General features: G+C 45.3%; 1 protein-coding gene across 6 annotated transcripts in view; it reads right to left on the bottom strand.

Annotated features, from left to right (window-relative positions):
* Positions 1-21,488, bottom strand: part of GRIA1 (glutamate ionotropic receptor AMPA type subunit 1) — a 311,855-nt gene that overhangs the window by 72,772 nt on the left and 217,595 nt on the right. For all 6 annotated transcript variants that reach the window (XM_067732350.1, XM_067732349.1, XM_067732348.1 and 3 more), the window contains one exon: positions 15,781-16,151. In XM_067732350.1, the coding sequence (XP_067588451.1) occupies positions 15,781-16,151 (371 nt within the window). The remainder of the gene's footprint in view (positions 1-15,780; positions 16,152-21,488) is intronic.

Genomic DNA, 21,488 nt, shown 5'->3' with positions numbered 1-21,488 from the left:
ATCTGTTCCTCATTACCTTCTATCTTGTCTGAAATGCATTAATTTACTTGAAATTTACATTAATTTACTTGAAAGAGGTTTAATCCTTTTCTCTGGTAGTCTCTAGAGTTTTATTTATTTATTTTTTTTTTTGGCGCAGGCCTCTCAGGGTTGTGGCCTCTCCCGTTGCGGAGCACAGGCTCCGGACGCGCAGGCTCAGCGGCCATGGCTCATGGGCCCAGCCGCTCCGCGGCATGTGGGATCCTCCTGGACCGGGGCACGAACCCGTGTCCCCTGCATCGGCAGGCGGACTCTCAACTGCTGCGCCACCAGGGAAGCCCGTCTCTAGAGTTTTACATGCTCCATGTTTGGATGCGAAAGGATACCTTTTCTACTCATGATTGTCCTGCGTTTTAACTGTCACTTTTAGGTGTTTTGAAACACTGTCCAGAAAATCACTGACAGAGTCTCAGCTATTGATTTGTTCTAGAGCTTTGAGAAAACTCCCAAGCACTGGTGCTTCAACAGAATCATAGCATCTCATGGTTAGAAAAAGACTGCAGATATGGTCTCATAAAAGTTTCTCTTCTATGCCACCTTCAACGCCTCCAGTGGAATCATCCAACCTCTGTTTCAGCACCCTGAGCAGGCTTCTCCAGACATCCGGTTACTAGTTATCAATATATTATAAAGCTCTACTAATTAAGATAGTGTGGTATAGGGGCAAGAATAGACAAGTATATCAACAGAAGAGAATAAAGAGTCCAGAAGCAGACCTATGTGCATTGGGTGATTTATGAGAAAGGGGTATGCGGTGGGGAAAAGGATGGACTTCTCAATAAATCATGCTAGTTCAGCAGGATACCCATGTGCAAAGAAAATTGACCTTGAACAAATCTATAGGACACATAGATAAATGTGAAAGGTAACATTTCAGCAGAAATCATAGAAGAATATCTTCATGACTTTGAGGTAGGCAAAGACTTCTTACACAAGGTACAAGGAATGCTAGCTGTAAAGGAAAAACCTTGCTAAGCGGACCACATTAAAATTATGTATTTCTCTTCCTCATCCAACACTGTCAAGAGAGTGAAAAGACAAGTCACAGAACAGAAAATATTGATACAACAGACATCTGAAGAACTACGTGTATCAAAGATATAAATAATGCTTGCTGAACAATAAGAAAAACACAACAGAAAAATGAGCAAGAAATTCACAAAGGTACTTAATAAAGGAGGCTGGGGCTTCCCTGGTGGCGCAGTGGTTGAGAGCCCGCCTGCCGATGCAGGGGGACATGGGTTCGTGCCCCGGTCCGGGAAGATCCCACATGCTGCGGAGCGGCTGGGCCCGTGAGCCATGGCCGCTGAGGCTGCGTGTCTGGAGCCTGTGCTTCACAACAGGAGAGACCACAACAGTGAGAGGCCCGCGTACCACAAAAAAAAAAAAAAAAAAAAAGAGGCTGTACAAGTGGCTCATAAACATGAAAAAGGTACTAGTCATCAGGTGAATGCAAATTAAAATGGCAGTGTCTGTGTATAACTGTGTAAACCTGTGTATGTTGCAATACACCCGCTTGCTAAAATAAAAAAGGAAGATGGCGAGCAACTGGAACTCATATATATTATTGATGAGAGTGTAAATTTGTTTTCAGAAAATAGCCTGGCAGAATCTGTGACAAGAAATGATAAATAATGTGGCCTAGGAATTCCTTTCCTCGGTATACACCCAACAGAAATTCAAGTGTGCTCATCAAAAGAGTTCTACAATATTTATAGCAGCGTTATCTATAATGGCCTCACACTGGGAGCAACCAGAATGTTTATCTGCAAAGACAGTCACACTTCTGGATTTATTTATGGATAAATAAACTGGGACACATCCACAAAATGAAATATTACCTAACACTGAGAATGAACGGACTACACTTCTATGTGATAGCATAGATGCACCTCACGACATCATATTGAGCAGAAACAGCCAGGCACAAAAGAGTACACAGTGTATAATTCTGCTTTGAGATTCAAAGACAGCTCAGTTAGTAAAATTAATCTATGACGTCAGAAGTGAAGGCTGACTGAGTGGTCAGTCCTGTATGGAGAAGCCAGCAGGAGGAGGTGCCTGAGGCGCTGGTGTTCAGTTTCTTACTTTGAGTTCTGATTACACAGGTGTTTTCACTTTATGAAAATTAATTGAGTGGTATAGTTGTGATTGGTGCACTGATTTGTGTGGTATACTTCAACAAAATTAAAAAAAATCAAATCAGTTGTGCTTCAAAGGGGGAAGATATGGGTAAAACCAGATTCTAATCAAAAGCTTCCTTTGCTCATCATGTTATATTAAATTGAAGAGGGAAAAGTCCATTGAGTAAAAAGGACGTTAAAGTTAAAATAAACTATGCATCTTCTCTATATAAGTAGGAAAATTCTTTTTCCTTCTTTGAGTTTTGATGTAGAAGCTATGGTGAAATGTAAGAGCATTGACTTTGTGGGGAAGCCTGATAGACTGACTTCTGGTTTAATGATGTGCTTGCCCTTTCTCCCTCCAGCCACGTGGATAGAGGAAGGCTGACCTTCTACCAACATCCATCTCTCCCTTTTGGGTCACCGTGGATGGCCCTCAGTGCTCAAGATACACCCGAGCTTTGTAAGTTCATTGCTGCTTGTGTGTTAGTCTCATCTCTCCAATTAGACTGTGAACATCATGTAAGCCAAGACCTGGCATTGCTTATTTCTGTGTATTCTCCACCATACTAAGGAGAGGACGGATCACAGGGGCTCAGTAAATGCTTTCCATTGTAGAATGCCAGATGGTTCAGTCTGTGAAATCTGAGGTCTGAGGAGTTAAGTCACTTGCCCAAGGTCATTGGCACAGTTATGTCTTCTGAGTCCAGCCAAGATCCCTGCATAGCCTTGGTGAGAAGAAACAAGCCATGCGCCTTCCGTTCTGTTCCCTTCGTCCTTAGTACTTCTTAGTGCAGAGATGCAAAGGCACAGCAACTCAATTTTGCTAATTCTGATAGTTTTGCTTGCTGATTCACTGAACAAATACTGCCTAAATGTGGGAACCCTTGGCTTTAGGGAGCAGGAACAATCTGTGTAGTCTTGAAAAGGCAAAGACAGTGAGTGACCTGGCTCAACTCAGTGTGCAGATCTGCAAAATGAGAACACATCGAGCTTTTGTGCACCTTCTATCCCTTTTCATTTACCTCCAGGGATGATGATGAAGTTCAAGGCCTTACAGATCCTGAAAGTTGTTGAAATCTAAACCTCAGCCTTTTGAAAAATTGCTCATTGTTTGTTAAGGATCACTTGAGTTCTTTTCAACAAAAATGCTTCTTCCAAGTCTAGATTATAAAAAGCTCAGTGTTAATTTAACCCACCGTGTGACTCTCTCAACGTGGGTTTCCTGAAGTATAAAAATGAGGTAATTAGACAAGAAACGACCTGACTTTTAAGGCTCTATTCTGTAGATTCATTTGGGATCTAATCTATAGATTCATTAACGTAAATCATGACTAGCATCTCTTATAGACACAAACTATTAATAAGCACGGACTGCGTGTTAATAAGCACTGTCCAGAAGTGTCATACATATGTGTATGTGTCTCTACTTGTGGGGGGGTGGAGAAAGAGAGGGAGAGAGGGAGGGAGGGAGAGAGAGAGGGAGAGAGAATATGAATGTGAATGACTACATGTCTTTTACTGAGCACTTATTACATGTCAGGTACCATGCTAAGTATTTTAAATTTCTTATCTTCTTTAATCTTTAATTCCAAAAAGTATTAGCTTCACTTTATATATAAGGTGTGGCTGATGGTTTTTTCCAAATTCCACCACCACAACCTCTCCCATTCCATGTGTTCTTCTTACAATGTGATTTTTGACAGCTGTCCTACTGAAAGGTAGACTATATGTTCCTTTCCTTTTGAGATGACTGGGCTGGTGACTCTGGCAGAAGTCACACCATGTGACTTCTCAGGGTAAGTCATGAAAGGTGCTACAGCTTCTGCTGCTTCCTTTTGGTCCCTTGTTCTTGGAACCTGGCCATCACGCCATGAGGAAGCCCAAGCAGAGTGTGGAGAGGGCACGTATAGGTGTTCAGGATGACAGCCTCCACTGCCAGCGGTGTGAGTAAGTGAGCCTTCAGATGATTCCATGCCCCAGCTGTCAAGTCATCCACAGCCTTTTAGTTTTTCCATCTGAGGTCCCAGACATCTTTAAGCAGGGACAAGCCATCCCACTGTGCCCCTTTCCAAGTTTCCTGACCCAGGGAATCTGTGAACATAATAAAAGGGCTGTTGTTTTATGTCACAAGTTCAGGGTGGCTTGTTATGCAGTAACAGAGGCTCTGAGTTGCAAAATTAGTTGCCCAGGGTCACACAGCAAATTAGTGGGGTTTTTTTGTTGTTGTTGTTTGTTTTGTTTTGTTTGTGGTACGTGGGCCTCTCACTGTTGTGGCCTCTCCCGTTGCGGAGCACAGGCTCCGGACGCGCAGGCTCAGCGGCCATGGCTCACGGGCCCAGCTGCTCCGCGGCATGTGGGATCTTCCCGGACCGGGGCACAAACCCGTGTCCCCTGCATCGGCAGGAGGACTCTCAACCACTGCGCCACCAGGGAAGCCCTCCCTTGTATATCTTGGTTCTTGCAAAGTCAGAGGTCTGTACTCAGGTTTCTTACTTTCTCACACCTGTCATAATGCTTAGCACTGTACCTAAGGCAAGGTTTATATCCTAAATGTTAGTCAGTTAAAATGTTTGATTGATTAATCCTCTCTTGGATCTGTAGAAATACATATCTACAGTAACCAGAAACAAAGCAAGATAAACTCCCTCTTCATTCTCTCTCCCCATTCTCAGAGTGGGGACCTACACAGAGAACAGGGCATGAAAGGGAGATGAATACCACGTGAGTGCCTAGCCAGACTTCCACAGAAGGGAAGTACCTTTCTGCCTGACAGCTTCTTCTGTCTGCTGCTCAGGAGATAAATAACCTGGCAACAGCAGTGGCAGGGACTTCCTGAGTGCCAGAATCCTCTGAATTCCAGAAATTAGACCCTGGCTGACACGGTTCCATCCATGGTGGACCAAGCCTTAACACCAATCAATAAAGGTGCTCCACGGGGAGCAGGGAGTTACTTCCTGGCAGCAACCGAAGAACTGGCCCAACATTGCCCATTTTAGATTCTGTGTTTCTTGGGTGACACTCTAATGCCTGTACAACAGGTTATAGGGCCCCCAAAGTCATTGGTATTGAATGTATCATTAAATCTTGTGAGCTCCAAACCCGTGGCTAATGAGTCTCTAGGGATGACCTTGATTGACAGGTCCCCTGGCTCAGCATATGCCTGCTTCAGTGCCTTTGCTCACAGTGATTCCCTCACCAGAGATTTCCCTCTTCATTTCTCTTGCTTTTGTAGAAAATCTTATCTCATTTTTCAAGCCACAGTCCAATGCTTCCCAGAGGTCTCTTTTCACTACAACCCACACTAATATTTCCTTTCTCAGAAAAAAATCTAGCTTCAACTCTACATACCACAGAGTTTAGTCCTCAGTGACACATTCCCCTAGTTCCCTGTGTTCCAAAGAGGCAGCAGGGTGCAGTGAAAAGAGCCTATAATTTGGGACCAGTGGGACGAGAACCCATTATTGCCATTATTATCCAGGCTATGCAGTTCTGAAGATCTTTACGAAGTAGCACAGGCATCCTTGTTCATCCACCTAAACAGCTGCATTGTGTTCCATTGGGTGATGAACCATCACATTTTTCAGTTGATGGTCAGTGGGCTACTTCTAACTTTTTAAAACAGCAGTGAAATGAAAATCCTTATACATACATCTTGCCACATTTGCACAATCATTTCTATAGAATAAATGTGTAACCTCCAGATAGACCATACTTTTAAGGCCGTTTGTAATCCTTTTTGCCTCCCCCCCCTCCATTTATGTCTAAAACACTACAGGTAAAAATATGCCTTCTCCAGACTTTAGCTCTGACTGTGGAATCTACCCTATATCCACAGTCACCTCCCGGCTGAAACCAAGAGCTTGGCCTCTCCAAAGCGGCACCAGTTGCATCTCTGCTCTTGTCTGTTTCACCATCTGCCCCACCCAGCTGGCCGTGCTGCACACACTCTGGTTGGGGCAGAGCGCACTCCTAGGGGCTTACCTCTTCTTCCCCAGGAGATGGCTTTTAAGGACAAAGATACTGTAAGGAATATTAATGGAAGAAAACCCAAAGCAACAAAGGTCTGTTAAAAAAACGTTAGGGAACCCTACAGAAGAAAAAGGATGCTTTTTACTTCCATGAATTCTAACATCCACAGGGAGCCCTAAGGGACCTTCAGAAGATTTTTGGTTATGGAAGACAACGGTGTGTCAAAGATAAATCACAAGTCTTTGAATCCAATAGACACAGGTTATAATCGCAGCTCTGCTGGGTAACCATGAACAAGGGGATTAATTGCTCTCAGACTCAGTTTTCTCATCTATAAAATGATATTGATGTCCCTGAGCAGAGGTTGTCACGATGATTAGAGGTAACATCATATGACAGTCAAGAGAGTGCCTGATACATAGTAGGTGCAACAAGCTAATCAATTATTACAGCTGTTTTCCCAGCAAAGAGAAGAGTAGAATGTTCCTGAACAGTGGGGTAACTGTCAACACTAGGATGACAGGGAACTTTGTTTTCTGGGTTGGTCTATTTAACTTCCTTTCCTCCAATTCTTCCTGCTTTTCCTCCACATTCATTGAAATACCAGGACTGAGTTGCCCCATGTTACACAGGTAGTTAGTGACAGCCAGAAATTCTCTCTCTTAGGTTGCTTTCTCTTCATTAAGTGCAAAATATGACATGGTCCTTAGAAGGCTACTTGTGAAAGTGCATGTATTCATTCAACAAACATGTGTTGAGTACTTAGAACACACAACACCCCGTGTCAGATTCTGGATGAGCGGCAGAGATAAGTTTGCCAGTATGTGTTTTGATAAGAAACAGAAATGGGCAATGGTAGCTGAGGATTGAAGATATAAGATGCCCTCGGAGAGATTCAGATGACCATGGCGACAGCAACAACTATGTCAATAGCATTTACCATTTGTGCGTCAGCCAAGGCAGAGCTTTCCACGCATTATGTCATCTAGTACTCAGACTATCCCTTTGAAGTAGGTGTTTTTATTATCTCCATTTTCCAGAAGAAGAAACTGTGGCGCAGAGAAGTTATTTTCCCATGCTTACATAGCCAGTAAGTGGCAGAGCTAGGATTCAGCTGCAGCAGGCCTATTCCCGAGTTCAAGCTATAACTATTACTGCAAAGCATAGCTTCCGGGGAGTAATTGGACTTGGGAGGGAAGCAGTGGGAAGGCAGTATTTGCAAAAGGGACGGTCACTGAGGGGGAAAGATGGGAGAGGGTGCTCCAAATAGAGGGAATGACAAGGCTATAAAGGCAGCCTGGGGCTGGGGAAACAGAATGCAGCACAATCTGGCTTGGCTAGAGCCTTGGCTGGACCTGGGAATCCAAGGGACGCTAGCCTTAGATGGGAGCTGGGGACATACCAGGAACCATCTTGCTCCCATTTTGAAGAGGGGAAAGTGGGACAGAGAGGGGAAGTGACTCACCCAGCGGGCTAGCAGACTGAGACTGAGCTTCCTTCTAAGATCTTTTACCACCCCCTCCAGCCCTGTGGGCCCGCTGCCTGTGACACAGCGGCTCCTGGTTCCCCCCTTGGGAAGGGCTCCATTCTGCTCTCAGCAGCCACTGTGCCTCCTCATTTTAAGGTCCTTTCTCCTTAAGCCACCAATACACAAGGTGACTGTCATCACGTAGGTCTGTCGTTTCTGTGTTAGTGGAATGCGTTATCTTCTGCTAGCTACCTTGGGCTTCATTCACCTATGATCTTGCTTGAACACAGGCTGGCATAGAGGTATTCATCTGCCACAGTTGGATGGTGGTACTTAACTCATATTCAAAACCATCAGGCTCCCCATAGGACTCTGAGCATACATCCCCCATCAATTCAATTAATTATGCTTTCATTTTTCCATTTTTAGAACTCAGTACTTCTTTCCAGGTGAACAATTGGGTCTCTGGATCTCAGATGCTATATTTCCAGAGAGGGTTTAAAAAGAAACGGGGGTGGGGGGCTTCCCTGGTGGCGCAGTGGTTAAGAATCCGCCTGCCAATGCAGGGGACACGGGTTCGATCCCTGGTCCGGGGAGATCTCACATGCCACGGAGCAACTAAGCCCGTGCGCCACAACTACTGAGCCTGTGCTCTAGAGCCTGCGAGCCACAACTACTGAGCCCGCGTGCCACAACTACTGAAGCCCACGCGCCTAGAGCCCGTGCTCCGCAACAAGAGAATCCACCGCAATGAGAAGCCCGCACACCGCAACCAAGAGTAGCCCCCTCTCGCCACAACTAGAGAAAGCTCGCGCGCAACAACGAAGACCCAATGCAGCAAAAAAAAAAAAAAAAAAAAAAAAAGAGGGGGTTCTCTCCAGGAAAATGTAGATCCCAGGAAGATGTAGACGGGCCTTTCTGGATATAGAGTTGTGGGGACTGTCCTTCTTTTAGTGCAGCCCTATTCACGGCCTGGATTTTCCAAGATACGTGAAAGGACATAAGAACATAGCAATCAGTTTTTTATCCTTCGAACCAAAAATGAGGGCTGTGGGGGAGAGGAGAATTCCTTTTAAAAAAATCTATAAATATGATATTCCAAGTGTGCCTAAATGCATTAAAGGCACAGTGGTGTTTTATTCTCCCTAGCATTCTTCCAGGGGTCCCCAGCTGATGACCCACAAGCTGAGTCTAGGTGTGCTTTGGTTTCCTCTGCAGAGTTCTCCTGGCAGTGACTGTCCAGGGCTGAGTGGGAGCAGCCCCTTTTTAGCTGACACAGGCATGCCCAGTTCAGCACAGCTCCTAGCTGACCCCTGTTTTTGTGTTACGGAACGTATGCTGGTTATCTGTGTGACCTTGGCTAAGTCCCTTCCCCTCCCTGTAAGCCAGAAGCTTCACCTATCGAACTGGGATGGGGGTGTTGCCTACATTTTATTTTGTTTGTTGCCTGCCTTCTCTCCCTAGAAAGTAAGCTCTAGGAGGGCAGGGGTTTCTGTCGGCTTTGTTCGGTGGTGTCTCCCGTAGCATCCTGAACCATGCCTGCCATGTAACAGGGGCTAAATAAACATTTAAGGAGAGAATAAATGGTCCCGAACATCCCTTTTGGCTCTGGGAAACACTTTCTGAATGTTTGCTTATTGTGACTTTGGAGGGAAAAAAACCTCTCTCCTACAATTAAACTGACTTCCCCAGCAATCTAGAGAGAAAGAGAGAACAATTTGACTTCCCCCTTGCTGGTGGCTGAGAGGCAGAAAATGATGCTTTTCATTTGCATGTCCAGCAAAGCTTTTACCCTCCTGTCACTGCCTTCCTTTGAATATTTCCATCTGGCTTGCACAGGCTCTGAAGCTTCTACTACTGTGCTTCCCCATGGTCTGCAAAACTGCTCAGTATCAGAGCCTGGCTGTGGGTCTCGCCGTCAGCCAATGGTTAAAGTTGAAAAGGAAGGACGCACTGAGCTGGAGTCCCCCAGTGATGGGGGACACACTGTCCCTGCACAGATCACCCCTGTCACAGCTGCGGTACCTGTTCATGGCGAGGTACATTCCCCCCCATCAGGGGGAATGTACTGGGGTGAATCCTCTGTGAACTCCTCCTGGTAGCCTGGCCTGCAGGGGCAGCAGGGTCCCGGCAAGGCTTCTGCCCTCAGAGGCCATGCCCAGGGCCTCACTCCCCTGGCAGGTAACACACCACAGGGCAGCGAGCAGGCAGATCCTGGGCTCGGTGTTGGCTGCGGTTGACTGGTGCGATTTCAGGCTGCCCCATGGACCTTGCTTCTTACACTTCTAACCTGAGTTCCCTGAACAACCTCCTAGCTCAATGGCTTTCAGACTTTAATGCCCAGCTGCCCTGGGGGAAGGGGAGGGCTTGTGAAATGTGTATTTCTCTCTCCAACTGCAGAATTTCCAATCCCACGGACCTAGGGTGGGGCCTGGGAATCTGCATTCTTACAGGCATCTCAGGTGATTCTGATGCAGGGTTCCCAGCAGAATCCCTCATACCTGGTCCCAAGACCCAAAGCATCTAACACACATTTCTTGCATCAGCGCTGTGCACACATCCTTATGACACTGTTCCTTGCAGCAGTGAATCTGTGTACTGAATGAGGATTATGCTTTCTAAAGATAAACTATTTCACACATTCAGGCTGCTTCCGTCAACTTCCCTGAATGTTTACCCCGCTTCTTTCCCCTGCAACACTCCAGTTACATCAATATGGGAAAGGGGAAGGCGTTTCCATGCCCATCTCTGGGAGGGAAGCGGGGAGAACAGGAGGTGGAAGGGGGAGGTTCCTCATCACCCCTCCATGCACTGTAATACTGGTTGCTGTGAAAGTTCTGTGTGAATGCGAAGGTCAGGCTGCCATCGTTTATCAGCTCTGTTCATTGGCTACTCTGTTCCCATGGTGAATCAGTCTCAGGGCCCTCCACAAGCACATTAACTGGGGCAGGGGCTGTGGTAGAGGGTTCCCAGAGACCTCCAATGTGCTATCACTTCCCCGCTTTAGAATTCTTCTCGCTGAGAGTAATTATCTCTACTAGGTGGAAATAATTATCACACATTCTGTCACATTCTAAGATCAGGAATACAAGAGTTCTGAAAGCTGAAATCATAATTTCCCATTTTCCTCTCTTCCCCTAGGACCTTCCAAACCCCTCTCCTTTTCCTTACTAAGGTCATCCAATCCCAGCAAAGTAGAAGCCAAAGGGGAGGTAGGGTCCGTGGGAATAAAGAGTTGAAAGGCTCACTGTTAGTTCACTTGCAGGCAGTGGAGCCTGGGATGAGACTGCAGGGTAGGCAGCACTGGACTGGGCGGCAACAGGCCAGAGGCATTGCCTTGGTGACCTTAGAGAAAATCCCTTTCCCCTTTGGAGCCTCAGTTTTCTCATCTGTAACGGAATGGATGAACTAGATCATTCTCATGATCGGAGCCAGACCTAAAGGTCTCTGGAATTGTGGTTCCATGTTTTCCAACTGCTCCCTACGTCTTGGAGACACCATTGACTTTCCCCTCGCCTCCCCTTCAAATAACCAGTCTATCAGCAAGGGCTGTCAGTTCTAGTTTCAGAGTAGACCACTAATCCATCTCCATGCCCATCATAATTTCCATCACTGTAATTGCCCCTAGACAGACGTGAGAACCTATTGCTTGGTCCCTCTGTTTCCACTCTTGACTGTTCTCTGCTTTAATTCATTTTCCTCATAGCTCCCCAGAGGAGTATTACAGCATGTAAATCAATCCTTCTCTCGCTTAAAACTCTCCAGTGCCTTCCTATTGCATTTAGAGTAAAACTTTAAATCTATACTATGGCCACGGTGCGCGATCTGGCCTCTGCCTACTTCTCTAATAATACAGCTCTGTGTAAGCTTAGCTCCTTCTTACCTATCTGCTCCTTGGAGGAACTTTCTCAGAACACCCTAAGTCAGTCCCCTTTAATTCCACTTCCTTTATTATCTAGTGCTACGGCAGATTCATTTTATTCACAGTGCATCACAGTTTATGCATTCACAATTGTTTATGTAATGTCTGTCTTATACCACTGTACTTGCCATCACCTTGAAGGAAAGACTCCCGACCCCCCATGCTCCATCATCAGTATATCTTCACATCCTCGGCACCCAGCACCCTGTGCTGCACCTCACGGGCAGTTAGTAATATCTGTTGAATAAATGAATGACATTGGCCACAAATAGGGTCAAAAGCTACAGAAAGGAAAGTTGGGGGAACTAAAGATAAATTTTGCCTGGGATGATTTTTGCCCTTCCTTAAATATATGCCTTCTCAAAATGTTCCTGTCCCTGAAAAAAGAAATCTAAAGTGTCTATTAAAAATAGGTCTTTGGGCACAAGACACAGGCCTGCAAAGGCAGCTCATGGATGGCATTCTTAATATCTTACCATCAACCTAATGAAAAAAGTTGTAATTTGTGATCATAGCTCAACTGAATTTTAACTTTGAATGTTAAAAAAGGCTATATGAAAACAGTTTCTCATAGAAACATTTTAAAGGGAGGAGAGAAGAATCTTGGAAGCAAATCGGCAGCATTTACTGGCATATATCACTAAAGGTGCTATTTACGTATTATTTTATCTATTCATGGTGCTGGTGAACAAAACATTGACTTGGGCGCTGTGCCCGGTGCTGCCGGTTGACGCACCAACATCCATTCCAACCCCTTCCATTTTAGAGGCTAAAAAACCTGATTCTTGCCATTTCCACCTTCCTTGTCACTAGAAGTGATTGTGGGCCACTGTTCTGACTAATGAGATAGACAGAAGGAGATGTCCGCTTGGGGTGGGGAGTATATTGTTAAGCTTTTGGTTTCCTGATCCAAAGAGACGGAACTGGCTGCAGTACGTTTTCCCCCTCTTGCTGCTTGAACATGGACGTGACATCTGGGAGCCGCCATTTTGGGCACATGAGAAAAGGCTGGGGCAACCATAGCACAGCAGACCCCGATTTCACTGAACCATGAGCCACTGTCTGCCTCCACTCTCCTTATAAGAAAGATAACTCTCTAGCTGTTCATGTTACTCTGGTCAGATTATTGCGTTACTTGCAGACAACCACATCTGGCCACATTTCGTTGGCTTTTGGTTAATAGACTTTAATATAAATATTGATGAGATTAAGAAAAGATAAAGCTACTTGTGTATGCATGCAGATACATGCAATTTAGGTGGAACTTAATCCCCCAAGTTCTAAATTTGTGAGGATTTATGATATATTCTGTTAGTAAATAGCAAGAACAATTAATTGAAGCTTATTTGAGAAGATGTTTGAGTATAAAAAGCCCTTAAAAATACCTCCTGCTGTAGCCCCAGGGTGTCTAGTGCTATGCATATCAGAGGCTCATGAAACTCTGTTGACTTCATCAGGAAATACGTAAACAACAACAACAAAAGCTTCCACTGGTGTTTGCGCTTGTCTGCTTGGCTCTGGTTCTCATCACTGTCCTAGCATCCTTGTGTTTTCGTCTGGCCCTAGTGAGGTGAAGTATGTACCTTTTCTCTTTAGCATATATTCCCAACAAATGTTGTGATGCATATTCTGACTCTTAGGGGTGTTTATGCAGGTCCCTAAGTGCTGGAATTGGCTGAGCTCGGCGTGGTAAGCAAGAGTCCATCTCAAGTGGATAAAACTCCTTTTTCTGCCAGGTAGACTCTTCTCTGCCTGTCAGATCCCTAAATCCAAAATCCTTCCTCCCAGTCCCTCTGAGGGGGAGCCTCAGAAATACAGGTACTGCTGGTCTCAGGAGTGAACCACCGTTCTGCTTTGTCCGTGGACTTCCCCAGAAGAGAGAGGTCCAGTGGCTTTTCAATCAGTGTGAGCAGTGGCACCCTTTCTTCTAGTGAAGTTTAGCAGAAGTCCAATATAGAAAATCGATAAAAAGAATTGAAAATAGCTTCTCTTTTGTTGTGCTTCCTGTGTGCTGGCTGGATACTGTGTTATGGGTTCTATATGTATCAATCTCTTTTAAACCTCACAACAATACTAGGGTTGTTTCCCATTTTACTGGTGAAAATACAGAAGCATAGAGTGGAGTAGTTTTATTAAAAATGGGAAGGAAGGCGGCTTGGGTTTCCTGTTTGGTCACCTCAAGGTCAATTCCTAAGGTAGCCTTGTGGAACCCTCAGGAGTCCTGGAAACACAGTTTGAAAATCCTCTTCTAGTCAGAAGTCACAAACGCACATACCCTTTCAGGGGCAGCTGAGTCACACAGGAATGAAGCTGATCACCTGGGGGCTGTGGTCAAGTGGGGAATACACGCATCAGCTCAGGAGGGCAGCTGCCACTCAGTTTTGAACCATCGTTGCCAAATTGTGCAGGTTACACAGAAACATGCCCGGTAGAGGATTCAGTTTGTGGGTCACTGACTTGAGACTTCAGGAGGAATGGTGAGGAGTGTGAAAACACAGCCTGAGGTCAGTCCACAGGGGTGCCATTGGCAGGTAAGATGCCCAGCCATGAAGGAAATAAAGGAGAAAAAACAAGCCCAGGGGTCTTTTCAGACACATGCATGTTAGGATGGTCCATTATACTGAGTAGTGAAGAATCATTTCTTCCCATTGTTTACCTACTGGCCTGAGTTATTTTTAAGCAAGCCCTTCCCCTTCTTGGTTGTCTCTGCTCTTTACCATGTGTTTGCCAGTACCGGCCAGGCATCCAGTCTCACACCTCTTCTCCCACGCAACCCCCCTGACTGTCTTCTTATTTAAAGAAAAACAAGAGTATAATGGTGAACGATGAGACAGTCTAAATTATACAGCAGGCAAAATGAGTCCTGAGGGAAGCTCCTTAGGAAGATTTTATTCCATTGCCACTTAGGAATATTGGTCCTCGCTGACACCCAAATGCGAACCAGGTGGTAAAGATGCCTCCAGGACGTGTCTGTGAGGCCTTGGTATTTATGCAGTTACGCCCCCAGAAAGTGAGAGTGTGTGCAGTTCTATTCATGCAGCCCGATTCTAAGCCATGCCTCCCTGCGAGCTTTAGAAGCTTGGTATCTATAAGCGACTGCCTACTGATTAAAGAGCTCATAGACATTAAGCAACTGTAAAAGGAAATACAGTCAGCACTTATTTATTTGTGACATGAACTTTCCAGAATATAGTTGAAAGAACGTTACACACAAAGACAGAAAGGGGGTCAGTAAATTTGGGAATTGGTGTAGGTTGGTAGTTTTCAGATTTCTGGTTTCCCCTCTCCATTCCACTTTTCCTTCTTCCTCCCTCCCTGCCTCCTTCTTTCCCCTCCCCTCCCCTCCCCTTCCCTCCCATTCCTTTCCCTCCCCTCTCCTTTCCTTTCTGTTCCATTTTTCAAAAGAAATTGTATTCACAAGCCCAATACGTAAAACAGACAAAAATGGCGCTACTCATGTCTCCTGTGGGGGCTGAAACCTCACTGATTTGGTCACCCCAGTACTCTCAGTATGATGTCTGAGGCATTTCTAAGAAACGTCATTTTCCAACCGTAAGAAACAAATTTACATCACCGTTGGAACTAGATTATTTCCAAGATCTTTCTCAGAACCAAGAAAAGAACCATTTTCTCTTAAAGATGAAGAAACCAAGGTCTACAAGGGCCAGGTGACTTGTCCAGAGACATACAGAAAGTGCTAGAACCAGAGTGAGAACCCACTCATAATTCAGTGCTCCTTCTACCCCTCGGAAATAGTTCAGGATGGGGGTTGAATCTTGACTCACCTAGCTATTAGCTGTGTAACCTTGGAAAGATATTCAGCATTTCTGTGGTCCCTCATTTGTAAAAGGAGATAGAATGAGAATCCCACCTAATGCTTTTGCAAAGATTCAATGAAATAAGGCATGTAGAGGACTCAAAACCTTGCTTACTATATGTGGTAGGTTCTCAACACATGTTAGTCGTACCGTACTGTCCCCCATCCTTTCTCTGTACCTTTCGGCTACAGAACATTAGAGTCGTGACTATCCCTGTTAATCTTGACAGAGCACATCACCCAGATAGCAGATAGACCTGATCAAGGCACAGGATGTGTCCGTATAATCCACAGCACGCAACGGACAGCTGACAGTAAAGCATAGTTGAAAAACCGAACACTATAAAGTCTGGAAAAAATTCCCACCCTTGATTTCCCAGTATTTGTTTTTTCCTGTATATATGGCATTGAGCAAAGGGGTTGAGAAGAGCTGACTCACCTTGGGGAAATGTCACATCCTTGCTGCATGAAGGCTCCCAAGGAGAACCACAAGCTGTTGAATATCCCAAACTCATTGGACTGGTCACTGGTTGTCTGGTCCCGCCCTTCCTCAAACTCTTCACTGTGCCATTCGTAGGGGCTGAAGCGGCTGACCAGGAAAAGGACAACACTCACTCCAATGTAGGCGAAAACGATACACATCCAAATCTCATAAGCCAAAGGATCCAGGAAGGAGAAGACCCCTGGCTTGGACTTCTGTGGCTTTTTTATCATGATGGAGATCCCCAAACTCATAAATGGTTTGGAGAAATCTATCACCTCTTCCCGGACCAAGGTGATAGTTAAAGGGGCCACGGCCACATCTGCTCTCTGCAAAAAAAACACACACACAAAAGAAACGCCCTTGAGTTCACCAGCTCTCTGTTCTCTTATTTTTCTCTTCCCTGTGAATATTCTTTTGTAATCTTAAAGGATGTGAGAGTTGGAAAGAACCTTAGGAGTCCAAACCCTCCTGCTCCCTATAAAATATTTATGGTAAATGGATGATCGGCTCAATATCTCACAGGAGAGATGATCCCATTCTTCGACAGTTCTAATTGTTAGGGGAGTCTTCCTTACCTTACGGAAGGGGGCTGTCATAATATCTGTTATTTTTTGCCTGCCCAGCAGCCATGCCTTCTTCCTCTGGAAGAAGAACTACTCCTGCCCCACGCTCAGTCCTCCTGGTTCAAATGGGACTGATCACCCTGGTTATGAGATGAAGCGTATCACCCAGGTTTGGCCATCGGTGTACACTACTCCCCTGGCCAGAATGGTCCATTCAAGGATGACCCAAATCTCTTTGGGCCTCTTTAACGAGCATGAGTCCTGAAAGTCAGAGTGAGAGATGATCCGTGATGAAATAATTTGAGTCACCCTTAATTCAGGGCTTACCCTGGACTCCCTGGGATCATATGTCAATATACTCTTTTGTTTGTCCTCAGGAACATGATCCAATCAGTCTGTTTGCTTAAGCCAGTTTGAGTTGGGCTTCTTTTACCTGCAACCAAGACAGCCCTGGCTAACAAGTGAAGGCAAATTTCACTCAGCAAATATTTACTGGGTGCTTATTATGCGTAAGCCCTAGGCTGGAAGGGAAGCTGTGGTCTCTACACTCAGGGAATTACAAACTAGTAGGCGAGATTAGTACTCACACACACAATTTCCCAGTCTGTAGACTGGAGGCATGCTGTCTAAGAGATACAGAATGCTACAGGAGGTCAGGAAGGAAGGAATTCTGGCTGGGGAGATCAGGGACTGCACCATCAGAGAGGTGACATATAAATTGGCACTGAAGTGAGAGTAGGATTTCAACAGGTTGCTCGGGTACAGAATACATTCCCAGAGAAGGGAATCGTGAGGGAAGTAGTTTCTCTCTGGCAGAGAGAAAGTAAAGTAGTATCACAATTGTTTTTTTCAAGGAGACTGCTAAGAAGTGCACAAATAACTCAGTTTTAAAAATTCATGTAGATAAACATAAAATGGTTGCAAGAAATGTTCATCTTTGTGCATCCGGCATGTGGAGTCACCAGCCTTGCTCTTCTGTCTTTCCTACCTCTGCCTAATGGCAGAGCCACTGGCATCTCTGCTATAAAATCCACTGCTCTCTTGGCCTGAGATCAAGAGATCCCGGAAACCTAACACGGTTCCATGGTCAGATGCCATGACATGCATTTTTGAAATGAGAGGCATGTCTGTGCAAGTCTATTGGAGGCGGATGGCTTTCTCTTATGATGCTGTGTAACAGTCCAGATGTGAGGCTGGGGACAGATGCTGCGCAGACTCCGGCCCCGCCCAGCTGCCGGCTGATGTTGCTTAGGAAAGATTTCCTCTGGTTACTCTCATTGGCTGAGATTTTTGAGAAGGCCTTTTACATGGAATAAAAAGGCTGGCCTTAGAATGACTTAAGTTTCTCACTTACAGAAAGAAACTTTCTGTAAAGCAATGTGGGATTGAATCTGTATTTCATAGTAATTCTTTTTTTTCCCCTAACACCCATTGCATAAATCTTGATACTTTTTACAAACACTTATAAGCCATTGCCAGGAAGAAGATATCTCTTCTTTCCTCTGTAACCTAACATAGGTAGAAAAGGAATGGGGGATAAAAGTCATGGAAATGACTCAGAGGGAATGACCACAAGTTACCCAAAAGGGAGGTGGATGTCGAGCTTCTAAAGTGGTAAAGGGAATTGAATGGATTTGTCTGATGCCTCCGGATGTGAGTTAATAAAAGGGACTGTGAACTGGAAAAAAAGTCACAAAACCACATGATCTCATTGCTTAGTTCATTTAGCAGTTCCAAGATTGATTCCACGGAACATTATTTTTAGAAGGGTGTTAATAAGTATAACACGAAAATAAACACAAATGTAAACAGACTACTTTGAGGTCGGACTTCTCAGAACCTTTAAAAGACCACTCTGCACTGAGAATTTCCAAGAGGGGTAAGTAGGTACAGTGTTTCCAAAAGTCTTTGGCCATGGACCCCTGAGGGTCTTCAAAAGGCACCCATATGCATAGGAGACACACACAGTGGGAGATGCTTAAGTTCAGTGGCCTCATTTTGCAGATAGGAAACCCAGGTCCAGAGAGGAAGGGTGGTTCGTGCAAAGCAGCAGTGTTTTCAGCTTGTTTGATGTTGACTGAGAGGCTTCAGGAGCTGATTTCCAGCACCTGAGGAAGTAACTGGACCTCTGTAGGATCAGTCAAGGGCAATGCTCGTCTGGGAAATTAGACCTGGCCACTTTGCTTTGTGACTCACTGACCACGTGCCCTCGAGTGAGATGGTTTTCCTTTTGGATGTCAATTTCCTCTTTAGAAAAAGAGGCATAATAAATTTTGCTTTATCTATTGGAGAGCAGTGTTTTGTGAGAGTCAAAAGAATCCAAATACGTGAGGGTACTGTGACCCGTGGGCATTTCACAGGTGCTCAAAATTATTGTCTTAAACAGATGTCTTGTGACAGTGATTCTCAAACTTGAGCGTGCAGCACATCCAAAGCACCTTGGGGTTTTTTTTTAAACCACAGATGGCAGAACTTCTAGATCACTGGGTCTGGAGAGACCTGAGAATTTGCATTTCTAACAAGTTCCCAGGTGATGCTGCCGCTCCAGACTTTGAGAACTGCTGACCCAGGAGATCCCCAAGCAAAATACATCTGGAAGAAATCTTGGGTAAAAGGGTAAACCGTGTTGATGCAGTGGGTAAAAGCAAAAATTGAAGAAAATGATCAGGGATGGAGATCCACTCTGAGCCAGGCGCTGTTTAGGGGAATACTTGCCACCCCAGCCCTGGGATCAAGGATTCAGGGGTAACCCTTGGAGGAGGTCAGTGGCTCGCAGGAGTCATGTAGCCAGTAAGCTGGCAGAGTCAGAATTCAAATCCAGGTGTCTGTCTCCCAAGTTCACTCTCTTTCTGCTTCATTAAGACAAAGAACAGGCAAGAAAGTCACTGAGAATCAGGCACAAAGCCATACCCGTGCAAGAAGCAGAAATTTCTTTTGCAGCCTGTGGCGTCTGAGAATGCAGACACTGTTGCTATTGTCATCACTAGTTAATAGTGGCCTTAGAGTCCAGTGCTCAGATGGTGTGATTTCTACAGAGGCAGTATGTCCCAGCATGCAGCAAGAGCCAGGGCTGCATGTCCCGACGCTGCTCTGTGTCCTTTGCCAAACTGCCTAATCTCCCCGGGTCTCAGTGTCCTCATCTATAAAATGTGGTAAATAATCGTATCTCCCTTCTGGGGTTGTTATGAGGAGTAAGTGAAATAACATGGGTATTTAGCATAGTGCCTGCCATATACTACGTGCTGATATGCTACTATTGTAATTGTTGATAAGAGCAAAAGGGAGCAAAAGGAAGGTGAGAGACACCCTGGTTGACTTAGCCTATTTAACAGGCACAGAACGGAGAGACTTGGAGGCCTCCGAATGAATTTTTCTGATCTTGCTGGTCGTTTGTGGCTGAGAGATGCTTTCTCCAAACCCCTCTATTCTTCCTCGGTTGCGGGCGGCGTTGCAGAAAAAGGAAGCCAAACTGAAAATCCAGAGAGGGCATCCATTTGGGCCCATCGTGGAGTTTTCAGAATACAGTTTTTTTTTTTTTTTTTTTTACGGTACACGGGCCTCTCACTGCTGTGGCCTCTCCTGCTGCGGAGCACAGGCTCCGGACGCGCAGGCTCAGCGGCCATGACTCACGGGCCCGGCCGCTCCGCGGCATGTGGGATCCTCCCGGACCGGGGCACGAACCCGTGTCCCCTGCATTGGCAGGCGGACTCTCAACCACTGCGCCACCAGGGAAGCCCCAGAATACGTTTTTACTGGGCAGAGGGACAGGCCTTGTGGAGGTGAGGGGAAAGGGGAGGGCTAGCAGTTGAGGCATCCAGAGGTAATTTTGGTTTGTCACTGATGAGCCAGTGACCCATGACTAATGGCTGGCTACTGGGGGGCTTGCCCTTAGGATAATCATATCATTGTTCTGCTCAGATCATAGGCCTTTTCTAAGGGAACATGGGATGAAGGTAAAGATGAATGTTGTTGGAGGTGAAAAGTTCACAGTAGTTGCCATGGGGATGACCTTAAGAGCTTGGTGGAGGTTCCCATGGAAACCAACCTCAAGATGCAACATTAATCACCCATATCTCTCTCTTTCACCCGTGGAGCTTCCCAAAGGTGAGAGGCAATAGAGGAGGAGAGAGGGTAGAAGCACGTCCCCCTTCTCAACTCATTAACCATCTTCCCAGGTTATCTCAAAAGCCACCTTCCTAGAAAGGATTTTCTTTGTTCCATTTCTTTCTTCTTTGAATTCCCTCTGTATGGCTCTCATGGCCATCATGACTCCTATTGCCTTGATCTGAGACAATGAGATTTTAAAACCTCGTAAGTGGGTGCTTCATCCTGACCAGAACTCAACACCGGCTTGCGGCTCGGCGTATGCTTCTGTTCAGAAACCCAGCCTGGAGTCGTTGATTTCTATGAGTGAAGCTCTGGTGGTCTCTTTCCTGCACGTGGTGGCAGGATTCTTCTTCCATTGCCTTTTGTTGTTCCTCTACTCAAGTACCTTCATGATCTTCCAGTGCCCACTGAATCAATCCACACTCTTTCCCTTGTCATTTCTTACTCAGACTTTATCCCTGACTACTCATCCCAAGCCCTCTACAAAAATCATCAGTGTTTTCTCATTCTCCTTTCACACCTTACTTATTTCCATCACCATTCCATAGTTTATACTTTAGAAATTCTTGGCTGCCTTTCTATTTGAATATGGCCGTGTTCAAGTTCTACATCTTTCTGGAGGGCTAGACACACTCATATTAGCCTTTTGCCTGAACCTTGATTCTCTGCTGTCTTACCATTCTCTCATTGTCTTTTCTAGCCCATAAAATGTTAAAATCCTTGGGGACAGGGATCAGATCTTTTACTTCTCAATGATCCCTTAAACACTTAAAACAATTCAGGGCATTCATTGGCTTCTCCAAAATGCTTCAGTTTATTGAAGACTTTATAGCAATTGTGTGTGGTCTTATTTCAAGTGTGGTGAATGGAGTAGACCAATCCCTATTCACAGATAACTGTTACATAAGGCAGGGTAAGCCATAAAAGAAGCAGAAGCTAAATTCTGCAAGGAAGGCAACAACAGTTAAAAAGGGTTCTCCCCATACCTGTTAC

This window comes from Pseudorca crassidens, chromosome 3 (genome assembly GCF_039906515.1).
Source record: "Pseudorca crassidens isolate mPseCra1 chromosome 3, mPseCra1.hap1, whole genome shotgun sequence".
Classification (NCBI taxonomy): domain Eukaryota; kingdom Metazoa; phylum Chordata; class Mammalia; order Artiodactyla; family Delphinidae; genus Pseudorca; species Pseudorca crassidens.
Note: the sequence above shows the minus strand (reverse complement) of the source record. Positions and strands in the feature narration are given on the sequence as shown.